Here is a 14512-nt window from a genome sequence, read left to right as displayed (position 1 = left end):
CAGCACAGCTCCACTCATCTGAGACTGAAGTGAAAGGCCAAGCACTATACTTGGTGTTCTCAGGTTTAAAGAAAAAAAAAAAAAAAAAAAAAAACTTCCTTTTGTTTGCTCCTCTAAGAGGAACAGAAAGCAGAACGTGCAAGCGGAAGTGTGAACTTGGCCTTTAGGACTATAGAACACAAATCCATGAGCAAAGCTGCTCATTCGGTTGCCAGATCTTACTGCTAACACACACACGAAAAATGCTCACATGGATTCACCAAGTACGTTCTCAAGGAAAGAGGGGAAAACAAGGCACGATCATACACATCTGGTGGCTTATCACCTATGAGAACAAAATTCAGCCAGGTTTGACAATGTTTTTCCCCTGCAAACATCAACCCTTAGGAAGGGCAAGGTTCATCTGCCATTCGCTTAACCTTATAATCAGAGTTACAAGGCTGCTGACAGTGTCCAATGCCAGGTAAGGCTTGCTGGTGCTATGTACAGAATAGTCATTTCACTTATGGCAGCCTGTAGTCTGTCAATGATAGCAGAAATCAGCGCCGACAATACAGGCTGCTGTAAATGATACACTGATGCCATATCAAGCAGGACTCCAAATGTTACATTCCCTCTGTTATAGAAGCATTATATGGCAGAGGTTGGGTCCTGACAAGCATATAAAAAATGCCAGAAAAGTTGGACAACCTTTATCCATATGCATGTCCATTTTATTGCATCTGTTTTCATACATCAACAGTTTAAAATTAGAATCCACACAAATAGTTTCCCATGTTAAGAATTGCAATGTAGCTGTACACCATACATGCTTTGATTTTTTTTTCCCCACATGGACACTGTCACAAAGAGAAAAAAAAAAAAAGTTATCTAAAAAGCCCTATCGAACTGCATTGCTCATTGAGCTGTCAGATATTAGACAGCACACATCCGTATAATTGCACTTGTATTTATACGGAGATACAATTCACTGAACATTTTAGAGTTAATTAAACCAATTCCTATTCTACAGAGCATTATGTTCCTTTTTATAATTGGAATAATTTTATAATATTAAACAAACACTAACTGATCAGATATTCACAATGGCACAAAAAGTTGGCAGAAGTGGGCACTAGCAATCAGTGACAGCAAACAAATCCAAAAGGATTAAGTTGAGATTTATTCCAGACCAACAAAAATATAAAAGTGGCTTTGCCAGAGTAAGACCCTGTACACACTGCCAGCACTGAGCATCCATACATCAGGCGTTATGCTTCTCTTTATGCTCTCAGGGAGAGAGGGGCGGGTTGTATGAATGAACCTTGGATTCTTGAAATGGAAAGTCATTTCTCAATGGCTGCTAAACAGTACATTCTGAAAAACCTGAAATGCAAGCTCTAGAATTAGGTTGTGCGCGCCACCAGAAAGAATGCAGCAGATCTGGTGAAGGAAATAGTGTGATATTGGGCCTGCATATGAAATAATGAAAAGTACAATTATGGCAGCTGCTCACATGTAGATACCTGCTTTGATAGATGGCTAAAGTTTATATGCAGTGACTATTGGGGGTTGGTCTGAGTAAGTCTGAATCCGACCTGCAATCTTCCCAGAGACCCAGGTTGCAGATCAGTCTTTGCCATATGCTTAGACCCAATTTCACAGATATAAGCACACACCAGCATCATAATTGCAAACCACAGCCCAATTGATGGTCCAGTTAATGTAACCAACAATGACGGATACCATTTAATGCTGCATTGCTAATAATACTGCAGGAACATTTGCAAGTACTAGTAGTTTCCTACATCAAAAAGCAACACAGATTGGCATCACATTAGAAACTTCATTTTCGATCATCTCATCTTATTGGACTCGAGTTAAAAGCAATGGAACAACCGCTATATGATTAACACAAAAGAATGATTGTCTCACATGCCATCATAATCACACTGAGGAAAGTGAAAAAAATCTAGAGGCAGGAGTACAGAATGAAATGGCATTCATCAATGAATGAAAACATGCAGCTCAACACATTCGCAAACATTTTGCTGTATTTTTCGTGCAAAAAGTCAGGTATGTATATTAAGGGTATGTGCACACATTAAGCATTTGCTCCAGAAATTTCAGCATTACCTGGCAGGTTAAACACAGTGTAAAATATGTGCATGTTTTACTTAAGTGTTTTTTTGCAGATTTTACCTCTCAATGTGGGTGAAATCTGAAGCATTAACACAACTGACGAGCTGTAGGTTTAAATCTGCAATGAAAAAATAAGCAAAATGTTTAGAGTCTTCAGGAATCTCATTCATTTTGCTGGTACTAGGAAATCCTTCACATTTTGTGACATAATGGTGCAGAAAATCAACAAAAACACAATGTGTGCACAGGCCCCAACAGCTCCCGAAAAGTGGATATCATTTCATGAAAGTTCTGCTCACCGTGCATTCAAAGATGCTGATGAACTGTTTATTTTTTGGTGTGGTATTCCTTTTTCTGCTGCCATGGGGAGCCTGAAAGAAATAACTGCTTTTCTAAGTGCAGAATCCCATAACTTCACTAAAAATGCTGCCTCAAATCTGCACCAAGAAATGTATCATGAAAAGGAGAACCAGCGAGCATTAAAAACGGAATAATCAGAGCTGACTGCAACAACAAAAAGTTTTCCGCAAGTGGAAATCATGGCCCAAGACTCTCTCAAGCCAGAGTACTTAGCTACAAATGTAACAAAAGCACAGTGAAAATGACCACCTCTTAGGGTACGTGCACACGCTGTGGATTGCAGTGCGGATTTGGCAGCGCGGATTTTGTAAAATCCACAGGTAAATGTGCAGGTCAAAAGACCTGCGGTTTTACCTGCGGATTGCTCTGCGGTTTTTCATCTCCTCAATGGAGGAGATGGCAAACCGCAGCGGAATCCGCAGAAAGGATTGACATGTCAATTCTTTCAAAACCGCAGAAAAATCTGCACCGTCTGCACTGCGGTTTTGTATTCCCATAGGGCATAATGGTACTGTACACCGCAGCAAAAACTGCTGCAGATCCGCAGCGGCCAAATCCGCTGCAGATCCGCAGCATGTACACACACCCTTAGGGTATGTTCCCACAGTCCGTTAACGCTGCCGGTAGGACGCCGTGTACATCCACAGCATCCAACCAGCTGAGTCCAGATGTTACAGCATAGTGGATGGGATTTGAAGAAACCGACTATGCGTGCACCGACACCCGAGGAGATAGACATGCAGCGCATCTTTCCGACCTCAGCATGTTAGTTTATATTGCGGAGACGCTAAGTCTCCGCAAGATAAATCTCTCGCGTACAATGTATAGGACGCGGTGATTCATTTTCAGCGTTTTTGCAGCATTTTTCACCCATAAAAAAGCAATGCGTAAGTGCAAAAACAAAGCAAAAATGCAGATATCAGGTTTTGCTGCATTTTTGGTGCAAAAACCCAAAAGACGAGTCTTTTTTGGGGGGGGCACTAAACTGTATCTGCATGCACAAGAGACAACAAAAACACAGCAAAACATGCTGTTTGTAAGCAGATCTTGCCTGCAGAGAAAAAATAAAAACACGCCAAAAACGCAATGTGTGAACATAGCTTAAGAAGGGTTTCATAAGTTCAGACCAAGCTATTTTCTAATTTGCCGACAACTTCCTAAATTACTAATTACAGAGCATGCATGGCGCAGATCCGTCATGCAATTTATTGATATGTATCAAAGATATACTGTAATTGAAAATATTCTCTGGATCTTAACAGCACAAACCACCAGCATGATTACCAGAAACGTTGTTCCAAAGCTGTAATTAACTATAAATTAGAAAGAGCAGTGTACGAGTGGCCCAAAGACATCCAAATGTGCGTGACAAGGAGGTGGCTTTCCGTATTTCACATTACATTTGAAAAGTACCGTAGATTGATTACTACAAAACGACATGAGCGACTGCTTTACAGCCAAGAAGATCACATGTGTAGGAGGGATGTGTCAGCTACATTTTCTTGAGAGCAGCCATATTTAGGAGCAGTAAAGCAGAGCCTTTATACCAAGTCCTCCCACATGTACGCATGTATGTATGTATATATGTATTCGCTCAAATCACTGTTCAGCCACGTGCACACAGTATTTCTCATCAAAAACCAGAAGTGGGTGATAAATGCAGAAGAAGTGCACATGTTTCTATAATACCTTTCCTCAGACTGTTACACTAATGAATTTGGCTTCCAAATACTGATGTAAAGTACAGACCAAATACTAAATGTGTGAACGTCGACTTAAAAAAAAAATTCTCATGCAAAGAGCTATATTGCACAAAGGTTTAAAAATGTAGCAGTAGAAGGGGCATGCATTGGTGCCACGCTACACCCATCCATTCAGGAACCTGTAGAGCAGTAACGGTGGCATTCCCACCACCTACAGTATTACCGAAGTATCTGCTTCTAGGAGAGAGATTTTACTCAGTAACAGAAGCAAAATAATCTTTGATTTTCTCTTGATTATTCTAGGAGAAACACCTTTGCATCTTATAATAAAATCTATCCCAAACGTAGAGGAACAAGAAGTCAATTCATCAGCTGACACTGGGTTTTAGAATAAAGTTGCTGAAAAAAATACACTATTTTTCGGACCTTAATGGCCCTTTTACATTTAGCGATGCACCAGCGATCCAACCAGCGATCCGACCCGGTCAGGATCGCTGGTGCATCGCTAAATGATCGCTAGTGAGCTTTCATACAGAAAGATCTCACAGCGATGCAGCAGCGACGCAGCGCACGATACTTACCATTCACACACAGCGATCCTGCGTCCTCCCGCCCGCCTCCAGCGTCGCTCGTCGTCACAGCAGGAAGCCCAGCAGGAAGCGCCCGACGAGAAATGGAGCCGGACATTCTCGCGCGATCAGCGATGGACAGCAGGGGAGCCGGTCGTTGGTAAGTATCACACATAGCGATATCGCTAGCAATATCGCTATAACGTCACAAAACCAGTGACGTTTTAGCGATATTGCTTAGTGTAAAACCCCCTTAAGACGCACTTTTTTCCCCAAAAAAATTTTTTGGGGCAAGTGGGGGGTGCATCTTATGGTCGCAATATACTAACCTCCGATCATGGCTGGAGGCTGGTGCCGTAGGGCTCTGTAGTGCGGTGGTGGCAGCAGGCTGTGCTCCGGTACAGGGGTAGCGGCTCCACCGGCATTTCCTCCAAGCCCGGAGGCCCCCCGCACATCCCTTGCTGGCAGCCATGTTGCGGTGGCCTCCGGGAACATGGACACCGGGAAGATGGCCGCCGATCCGGGGACGGCGCATGCGCAGGTTCAGATCTCGTCCCGAGATCTCAGGTGACGAGATCTCGTTGCCGAGATTTAAATCTCATCCCCTGAGACAAGATCTGAACCCGCGCACGCGCCGTCCCCGGACCGGCGGCCATCTTCCCGGCGTCCATGTTCCCGGAGGCCACCACAACATGGCGGCGGCCAGCAAGGGATGTGCGGGGGCCTCCGGGCTTGGAGGAAATGCCAGCGGAGCCGCCTCCCCTGCACCGGAGCCCAGCTGCCCCTGCACAGCCCAGCTGCCCCTGCACACCTGCCCCAGCACAGCCCAGTCCAGCTAGCACAGCCCACCTGCCCGCCACCGCACGAGCCTGAACCACTGAATGACCCGTGACCACTCCTCCACCTGTGCCGGATCCCTTCCCAGGTAAGCTGAATTCGGACTCTAAGACGGACCCCCATTTGACACATTTTTTTCCCTATTTTCCTTCTGAAAATTGGGGTGCGTCTTATGGTCCGGTGCATCTTATAGTCCGAAAAATACGGTAGTACGTTTTAAAAAAGCCACTCAGAATCCCTGATTGCTTGCATCCTCCATTAAATATTTCAGATGTTGTTCTGTTATTCCTCCTGGATAATCATGAAAAAGCTGACAAATCAATGTCATAAATCGACAGTAGTGGCACCGATGGAATAATATCAGTGAGCAGTAACAATCTCTCTCGCCCGCCCCCCCAATCGGAAAACAGCTGTCAACTTACTCAAATTTCTAGGAGGAATAAGAGCAACAACCCAAAACATTGAGTCCTCCTAAAGGGAACCTGTCAGCAGGTTTGTGCCGAGTAACCAGACATTGTCAGGTTGGCGCCGTTATACTGATGAAAATTAAACCTTGGTTGATGAAATCCGTCTTGTGGTTGTTCAAGTTTTATTTTCAGTTTTGAGTTCATGATATGCCTGTGCTCCAGGGCGGGACGGGGTGTGTGTGGGGTGCTCTGATTAGGTATGTATCAGTATGGCTTTTGACAGGTCACTAATCACTCAGTGACCTGCCGCCCCCGCCATTACATAATGCAGCCACCACCCCCCGTAAGCATTAAGACGCATGAATTATAAGAAGCGCCACCATTTTATTAAAAAAATAAAAAAAGTTTTATTTTTCTCAAAATTTGGGGTGCATCTTATAATCCGCAAAAATACAGTATATCCCTTTTCTGCAGGCAGGCGCCTGCGACCGCATTATAGCACCATTGATTCCATGGCGCTTTACATGTGAGGAGGGGTGTACATAATAAAAAAAACAAGTACAGTAATCTTAAAACACGACACTGCCAAAAAAAACCTTCTGCAGGCAGGCGCCAGCCGTGGCACCTTACTGCAGCATAATCGCATATGAACTGTGAATATAATTAATATGTTTAAGGTTCTCATATTTAAAAAAAAAATCCATTTGGAGTCGGCTGCGCAGCCATCGGCAGCACCAACTTGCCAGAAAACAAAAAATAAATTCCTTCTCCAAGATCGCACCACCAGCACCTGCGCAGTAGCAGCAGCAATCAGATTTTCAAATGGATTTTTTTTTTTTATATCACAGTACATATGCAATTCTGCTGCAGCGCAGGTGCCATGGCCAGCGCATGCCTGCAGAAGAGGTTGGTTTTTTTTAGTCACTGAGGGACCAGTGACCTGTCAGAAGCCATACTGGTGAATACCTAATCAGAGAACCACATAAAGACCCACACACACTGACCGCCCCGAAGCACAAGCATATCATTAACTCAAAATTTAAACAAGACGGATTTCAACAACCCAGGTATCATTTTAATTAGTATAACGGCGCCAACCTGACACTGTCTGTAGGTTACTCAGCATAATCCTGCTTACTGGTTCCCTTTATAAGGTTTATCATTGCTGACAATGGAAGCAGTCTGTATTCAAACCAATCTAAAAGAACCTTAACACTGGGCAAAAAAAGCTTGGTTTCTTTTTCCTTCCTGCATGACTACCAAGATACAGTATGAGCTATCTTGCAATCAGCACCGTAGGCACTACCTCTAGAATACATCACAGGTCACTGGTACTGACATTTCTGCACTACAGAGGCCGGATGGAAATAACTTTTTATAGACCGCAATGGAGAGAGGAAAAAAAAAAAAAAATCATCAACAAATATCTGAACACAATTAACACCTGGCTACTTCAGCTTTGCATTACACATACAGCAAGTGGCTTATACGTTTGCATTGGAAAAGTTAGACCCATGCATATGCTGAAGACAAGGGCAAATTCACATGTATCAAACTCATTTTACACTGAAGACATTTCTACAACAAATCTTTCACACTTTGAATATATGCTTTCCCCTTACGCCTGTAAAGAATGACTAGAATATGACAGCACAACCTGAAATTATGAGGTTCAAGAGACCTAAATATAGAATGATTCCTTAGCCAAGTTGGCTTCCACAGGAGCATGGTGGATACAAGTAGTGAGGATGGACTATGACCATGTGAACAAGGCAGCAGGATTCTCTACACAGAATTCTATGATCTCATCCATTAAAGCTGCGACCTAATGACATAATGCAGAAATGACAACACACCTAGGATGTGCGCACGGCAAGTTTCATTTATGCACAGGAGCCTGGCAAATTAGCTACCAGTCACAGGGGCGCGTTACAACATTCAAGAGTCGAATTATGACAACTAAACGATTGCTAATGATACAGAGAAAGAGAAGAAAAAGAAAAAAAAAAAAAAAAAAAAAAAAAAAAAAAAAAGCATCACCACTAGTGTCACCCTAATACACCACCGATAGAAGCAAAAATGATCTCTATAGAATCAAAAATGTCAATTCTATTACTGGTTACATAAGTCGTGATCCATATCTTCATTCCATCATTAAAATGACCATATATTAACTGGTAAGATTGCAGACTACAGACCTCTCGCCTTTTAGCATGCAGAATTGCATTGAGAGGAAGGTGGAAGAAATACTATGACGTCACCTCAAAAGATGTGCACAGTTCACTGACAAGTAACACCAATGGAGAAGAGACTGAAATCGTGTGAATAGCAACGGCTGCGCTGACATATCCTACACAGCAACAAACACTGAAATAGAGGGGGGGGAAATCAGGATCTGGATTAGAGCCACCGCAACTAGTTATCCTCCACCAAGGGAATGAAAAATGACTGCAAGGAGTCTGATGCAATCCATGTACGTGCTTTCTTAATTTTCATTTTAATCTGATCTGAGAATGAGCTTAGGCCTCAGCAACAATGGACGATTCTCAGCCCATGAATGATCTGGAAGAGACTGAAAACCCAGATGGAGGATGAAATAGTTTAAAAAACGCATTACTACTAATGCATCATGAGCACCTAATACCCCAAGAGAAAAGCAGCAGAAAAGAGGATAACGCAGACAAAATATGTTAAAACCCCAACAAACTGGGGGACAAGTCAGTCTGCATTGATCAAGTGCCCACCATTCATACAAGTGCACGTTAAACCACGGCTCAGACTTAATCTGCATGCCTAGAGCAAAGAAAAGAGGCCCAGACTGCTAGATAATGATCTGCCATGTAATAACCTTTATACAATGCACCATGATTGTCAGGAAGGACAATCTCAGTATCAGCATGTGTTAATGTATGAAATCTCACCAACAGGTTTTTCAGCTATGAATGAGCTGTACACCAAGTCAATATCACCACAATTTTGCAGCATTGGCAAAAATCTTTGCCTCTACAGTGACAAGTCTACATGACTAGTAGTAGTGTAATTATGGGACTAGGAAAAAAAAAAAAAAAAGCAATAACTGTAAAAGCCTTGCATGGGAAAAGTTTCTCCAGTCATAGAAAACCACAGCAAAATCCCAGTTGTCTAATGGAATAGCTGACCATCTGTCTAATTACTGGGAAATATCCACAGCTCAGTACTGAGGGGGGTCTGAAAGGGCACCTGCCACCATACAACTAGATGCACAGATAGCACCTGACAACTTCAGACTGATCTGCCCCCAAAAAATAAAATAAATCAGGCAAGCCCCCCCAACACAACAAAAAAACTATACTGAAGAAAATAAAAAGGCCCAAATTCTGTGAGCGGTGCATAGCAGAAAAATAAAAAACAGTACCATCTTCCATGTATCCCATCTCCCACATCATTAGCAATGACTATACCAAAATGTTGAAGAAAAAAAACCTGCCAAAGGGTAGGGGGCAGAAAGCCATTTACCACTGCTGCAGAACTTCTGGGGACGCTTTACATTGAGTACATGATGGCTCCTCTCCAGTATACTAAAACCTACAGGACTTTGTCATATGGCACCATCAGCTTGGTACACGACAAGGCCAAAATTCCCCCCCCCCCCCCCCCATTACTGCATTGACAACATAGAAGCAACTTGTCAGAAACCAAATGGCATTAGAGCGCACTTGACCACTGTGCACCCTAAGGTCACAGACAAGTCAATGGGGAGGGGGGATCCTAATAGACAAGTAAAGCAATGCCCACTACACTGACCCTTTAAAGAAAAAAAAAATACACCTTCAAAGAAAACCTAAAACAATTGCAACATAAAGACTCCACAAAGCATGAAGTCAGCCCCCATACAGGGGTCATACACAGAACACTCCCTCCTGCAAAAAAGATATTTTGCTACAATAGTTGTAACATAAGCAAAATCTAAGTTGTTACATTGTAAAGTGATAAAGTAACCACTGAGATCACCACAACAGCACAGGCATAGAGCAATGCATTCACGTAACAGGGCCTACAGCACCAGCAGAAAGCAGCTATTGTCCGCTGCTATCAGACACAGAAGCCTGGCAGTAGGGATCTGACAAAGTCCAGGAATCCCATCTGTTCCATGATCATGTCCCCACCACTCGTGTACACTGCTGACACCTGGCTATGCTCTGGGATAATGGACAGATTAGAATCTAATCCCCCCAGAACACTACATAATCCCCCATTATAAGGAGACCCGAGAACCCATCGAAGCACAGCAGCCCCCTGCCCTATGCACGAGGACAGAGGGGCAGCCCCAGCTCTCAGGATGGCAAGAATGGGGGTAGTTGTGAGCTGGCCAGAAATGGATACAGGTCAAGTCCAAGTCGAATCCATCCTCCTGGTATCGCCTTTTGTTCCTGCTGACGAACTCCTTGATGATGGCGGTCATGTCGGGGAGCCTGGGGGTGGGGAAGAAGGAGGAGAGGGGGGCTGAGAGGTGCTGCTGGTAGGGGGCAGCAGCGGCCCCGGCTCCGGGATCTGCCTCCTCTCCCCGGCCGTTTAGGTCCCCTCTCCGCCCCCTTCTCCTCCTCCTGCTGCTGCTCCGGGGGCTGCCGGGGGAGGCCAGAGTCTGGCCGGAGGGGGCGCAGGAGAAGCGGAGGGATGCGGCCTACTCCCAAGTAGAAAGCCCTGGTGAAGTCTCGGGGTACAAGTCCTTCCCTGGTCTCCCCTCCGCCCCAGCCGGGCTCGGTGTGCTGCTCCACAGGGTAAAAGCGCTGTCTCCGTCCTCCTCGCAGTCGCTCGGTTCTGGCCTCTCCAGGTGGTTACACAGCCGGTGCAGGACGGCCCGCTGTGCTCGGTGCAGGAGCCCGCCTGCCGCGTCTCATGTCTCCGCCGCCGCACGCTCAAGCTCCCATCATGGCTTCCCAGCTAAAGTCAGCGAACGAGCAACGACGCGTATCCCTGCGCGGCCCACCGTTCCGATCACTCCGCCTGCTTCTCACACAACATAGTCCCTGCTTCCTTCCTTCCCCCTCAACCACTTCTTCTCCTCGTCCCTGAGCCGAGTCGTTACTTTGCAGACGAACCCTATATTATATCTCTCAACTCAATCCGTGTGCCCGGTCCAACGTGACGACCTGAAAAAGTGGAAGGATTCCACGTTTGCTGCGGAAGGATATTTTTTTTCGTTAGTTTTAATAGGCTGGGACTATTTTTTGTTCCTTGAGGAGGGGGAGTCACGTGGTACATAAGTGGGGAACTTTTTTGCAAAATGTCATTTTTTTTCTGCACTTCATTTCCCTCTCTTCCTCTTGCTTGTAGAAAGAAAAAAAAAAGTGAGAGGCCTTTATTTCTGTTACACTTGAAGCTTTGGGGGAAGGGGAAGGATTCTGCAAAGATTTCTGCAGGGAAAAAAGAGTGAACTCTACGTATATTTTACAGTCTTTGCCATGGTTTGCACTTATAAGCAGAGAATTAGATTTATTTTATTTTGGGGAGACATATAACTGTAGCCTGGGACGTCTCCTAATATCATTACATTGCATGACTGGAATTACTTCATTTCCTCCATCATTTCCCTGATTATTCGCACAGGGGCGTGTGTCGGCGGCTCTCATCATTGAGGGGGTCCAGACTTTTTATTTATTTTACATAGAAAAACAATGCCCCCCCCCCTCAACTGCACCACTACCATTGTCAGTGCTGCCGCCTAGGTCTCTGCGCCTCCTCCGGTGCGGCGGCCACTGATTGTCCTGATGGGGGACACCGCAGCAGTGCCAGGAGGGACGTGGGCCGGCAAATATCTCCAGGGGGTCACTAAATACCCATTTCTTTCTTTCTTTTTTTTAAAAAGATGGACAACCCTATTAGGCCACGGTCACACGGTCAGTATTTGGCGAGTTTTTTACCTCAGAATTTGTAAGCCAAAACCAGGGGAGGAACAATCAGAGGGAAAGTATAATAGAAACACGTCACCACTTCTGGATTTATCACCCACTCCTGGTCTTGGCTTACAAATACTGAGGTAAAATACTGACCAAATACTGATAGTATGGACGTGGCCATAAACTCATTATTCTGGGCAGTGGCATCATTTGAAGCTCGTTGACCCCAATGCAGAATCTCCAACAGAATACCCAACTAACATCTGTCATGTAAAAAAATCGCTATTAACTTGCAGATATAGGGTTATTCTGACACCGTGCTGCCGCAGTGAGAGCCCCACCGCCAGGAGGAAATCAACTTTATCCCCCCCAGCAGGCTCGTTCTTCTAGTCAGTCACTCTCTTTACGGGTGCAGTCAGACGGCCGTATTACTCGCATTAGGATCGCATCGCAATCCTCAGACTGACCGGAGCGTGACAGCTGCTTAGAAATACATCACGCTGTCATGCTCAGGTCAAGAGAGCAGATGGCCAGTACAAATATCACAATGCGATCCTCGTGAAAGTAATATGGCCGTCTGACTGCAGCCTAAGGCCGGGATCACACACAGCGAGATACGGCCGAGTCTCGCAGGTTAAAACCAAGCTCTGGCGCCGGCACTCCGGAGCGGAGCGTGCAGCCGCACAGCAATACATGGAGCTGCACGCTCCGGAGTGCCGGTGCCAGAGCTTGGTTTTAACCTGCGAGACTCGGCCGTATCTCACTGTAGTGTGACTCCGGCCTAATACTAGTGTTTTTACGTGCGGCAATGGAATTTTTTTGGGCCCCTCTAGCGTGCAGGGTCCTGGTGCAATTGCAACCCCTGCACCTATCGTAGTTATGCCCCTGAGCCTGGGTAGGAAACAGCAGACCTACCTTTGTTCTTATGGAGGTAGAGTGAGATCGAATTATGCAAAAATCAAAGTTATGTCCATTATGCAAATGAGGTTACATGCATTGCATTGACAGCCTTCATTATGGAAATAATGGGTACTCGTTCTTTTGTAACGCCCACCCCTTTTGTGTTGATTGACAGCACCGATGCTCTCAACCCTCACTTTTTTTCTGTCTTTATGCTGGATTCACACACTCTTGTAAGTGTCACCATCTCAGAGGAACCAATTGTTTTTCCTGAAGTGTCATACTATTTAGTTCTGTTTTTTTTATCTTTCATTTTTTTCTTTTGGAAAGGTCTACTCACTTGCAAGCCAGTAATAAGACCTGCGGAAGATCACGTTTTTATTTCAATTTATCACTAAATAGCAGATTAGTGAGACATGAAAATTAAAAGGAAGCCTTCTGATTTGCATCTGTGTCTTACAGCTACCTGTAGACTTGAATGGCCGAGAAGTTTCCACAAAATCCGAGTTGTAGAGGACTTGCTCTGGGTCACAAGATCTCACTCTCAAATCCATGATTTTTAAGGGGTTGTAAAATACTTTTATGTTGATGGCCCATCCTTTCAATAGGTCATCAATATCAGATCAATGGGGGTGCAACATCCATCAGCAAAACCGCTGATGAGCTGTGTCCCCATACTGGTCAGATGTGACCAGTTGTGGAGATGGACAGCAGAGCCTCGTCAACTGTACAGTGGCCGTGGATATGGACGGGTACTGCACATCCGCCCCTAGTCAAATTAAAAAGGGTGGATCTGCAGTACCTCACTGTGGCCACTATGCAGATGTTGGAGCTGCGCAAAGCAGCTCACATCCGTCCATTATCGCGATCAGCTGATCGGTGGGGTGCCAGGTGTCGCACCCACACATAACTTATATTGATGACCTACTAAGAGTAGGCCATCAATTTAAAAGTACTTGTATGTGTGATTACATCTATTCTACTCTCTGGGTCAATGTTCTGTGTGATAAAAAAAATCCTTTTACTATGCTGGAGCCATCAGTGAAGACAATGAGAGGCCGCATACATAGGATTGAGCGCTTGCAATCTTACTTGCATATCTGATAAAATGTAGTTTTTGATGTTATTAGACCTCATTTTAAATCAGTAACAGTAAATCTGCGAATTGTTTTTTTTTTTAATTTATTTTAATTTGCTACACATTTTTTCTTTCCCAGAAAAAGCATAACCCCTTTAAATCTAATATATAAAGCTCAGTGTGTGTGTATGTATGTCCGGGATTGGCATCTGCACCGTCGCAGCTACAGCCACAACATTTCGCACAGTCCCACGTCTGGACCCCGAGAGCGTCATAGGCTATGTTGTGAGGCGAAATTTTAACGCCGCGCGTTCCAATTCACCAAACAATTTTGCCTATTATTCTTATCATTTCTATGGTGTTATCGTCCTTCTGTAAAGCTGGAAATAACACAATTTATAACCGTGCCAACACAGACCACCCTCTGACACAGACTGCAGGGGGAGCCCAGTATCACACAAGAAAGGATTAGATACACGGCTCAGCAGTCAGTATCACACAGGATGGGAATAGATACACAGCTCAGCAGTCGGTATCACACAGGATAGGATTAGATACACAGATCAGCACACAGTATCACACAGAATAGGATTAGATACACGGCTCAGCAGTCAGTATCACACAGGATAGGAATAGATACACGGCTCAGCAGACAGTATCA

At 44.6% G+C, this 14512-nt stretch overlaps 1 protein-coding gene across 1 annotated transcript in view; it reads right to left on the bottom strand.

The window, feature by feature from the left end:
* Positions 1–11157, bottom strand: part of PTEN (phosphatase and tensin homolog) — a 73152-nt gene extending 61995 nt beyond the window's left edge. The window contains exon 1 of the mRNA XM_073548203.1: positions 10360–11157. Coding sequence (XP_073404304.1) covers positions 10360–10438 — 79 coding nt within the window. The 5' untranslated portion in view covers positions 10439–11157. The remainder of the gene's footprint in view (positions 1–10359) is intronic.
* Positions 11158–14512: the final 3355 nt, after the last annotated feature.

The sequence above is a fragment of the Dendrobates tinctorius genome, unplaced genomic scaffold (assembly GCF_039654945.1).
Source record: "Dendrobates tinctorius isolate UK_male_01 unplaced genomic scaffold, ASM3965494v1 ptg000156l, whole genome shotgun sequence".
Taxonomy (NCBI): Eukaryota; Metazoa; Chordata; class Amphibia; order Anura; family Dendrobatidae; genus Dendrobates; species Dendrobates tinctorius.
The sequence above is the reverse complement of the archived record's forward strand: the minus strand, read 5'-3'. Positions and strand labels throughout refer to the sequence as shown.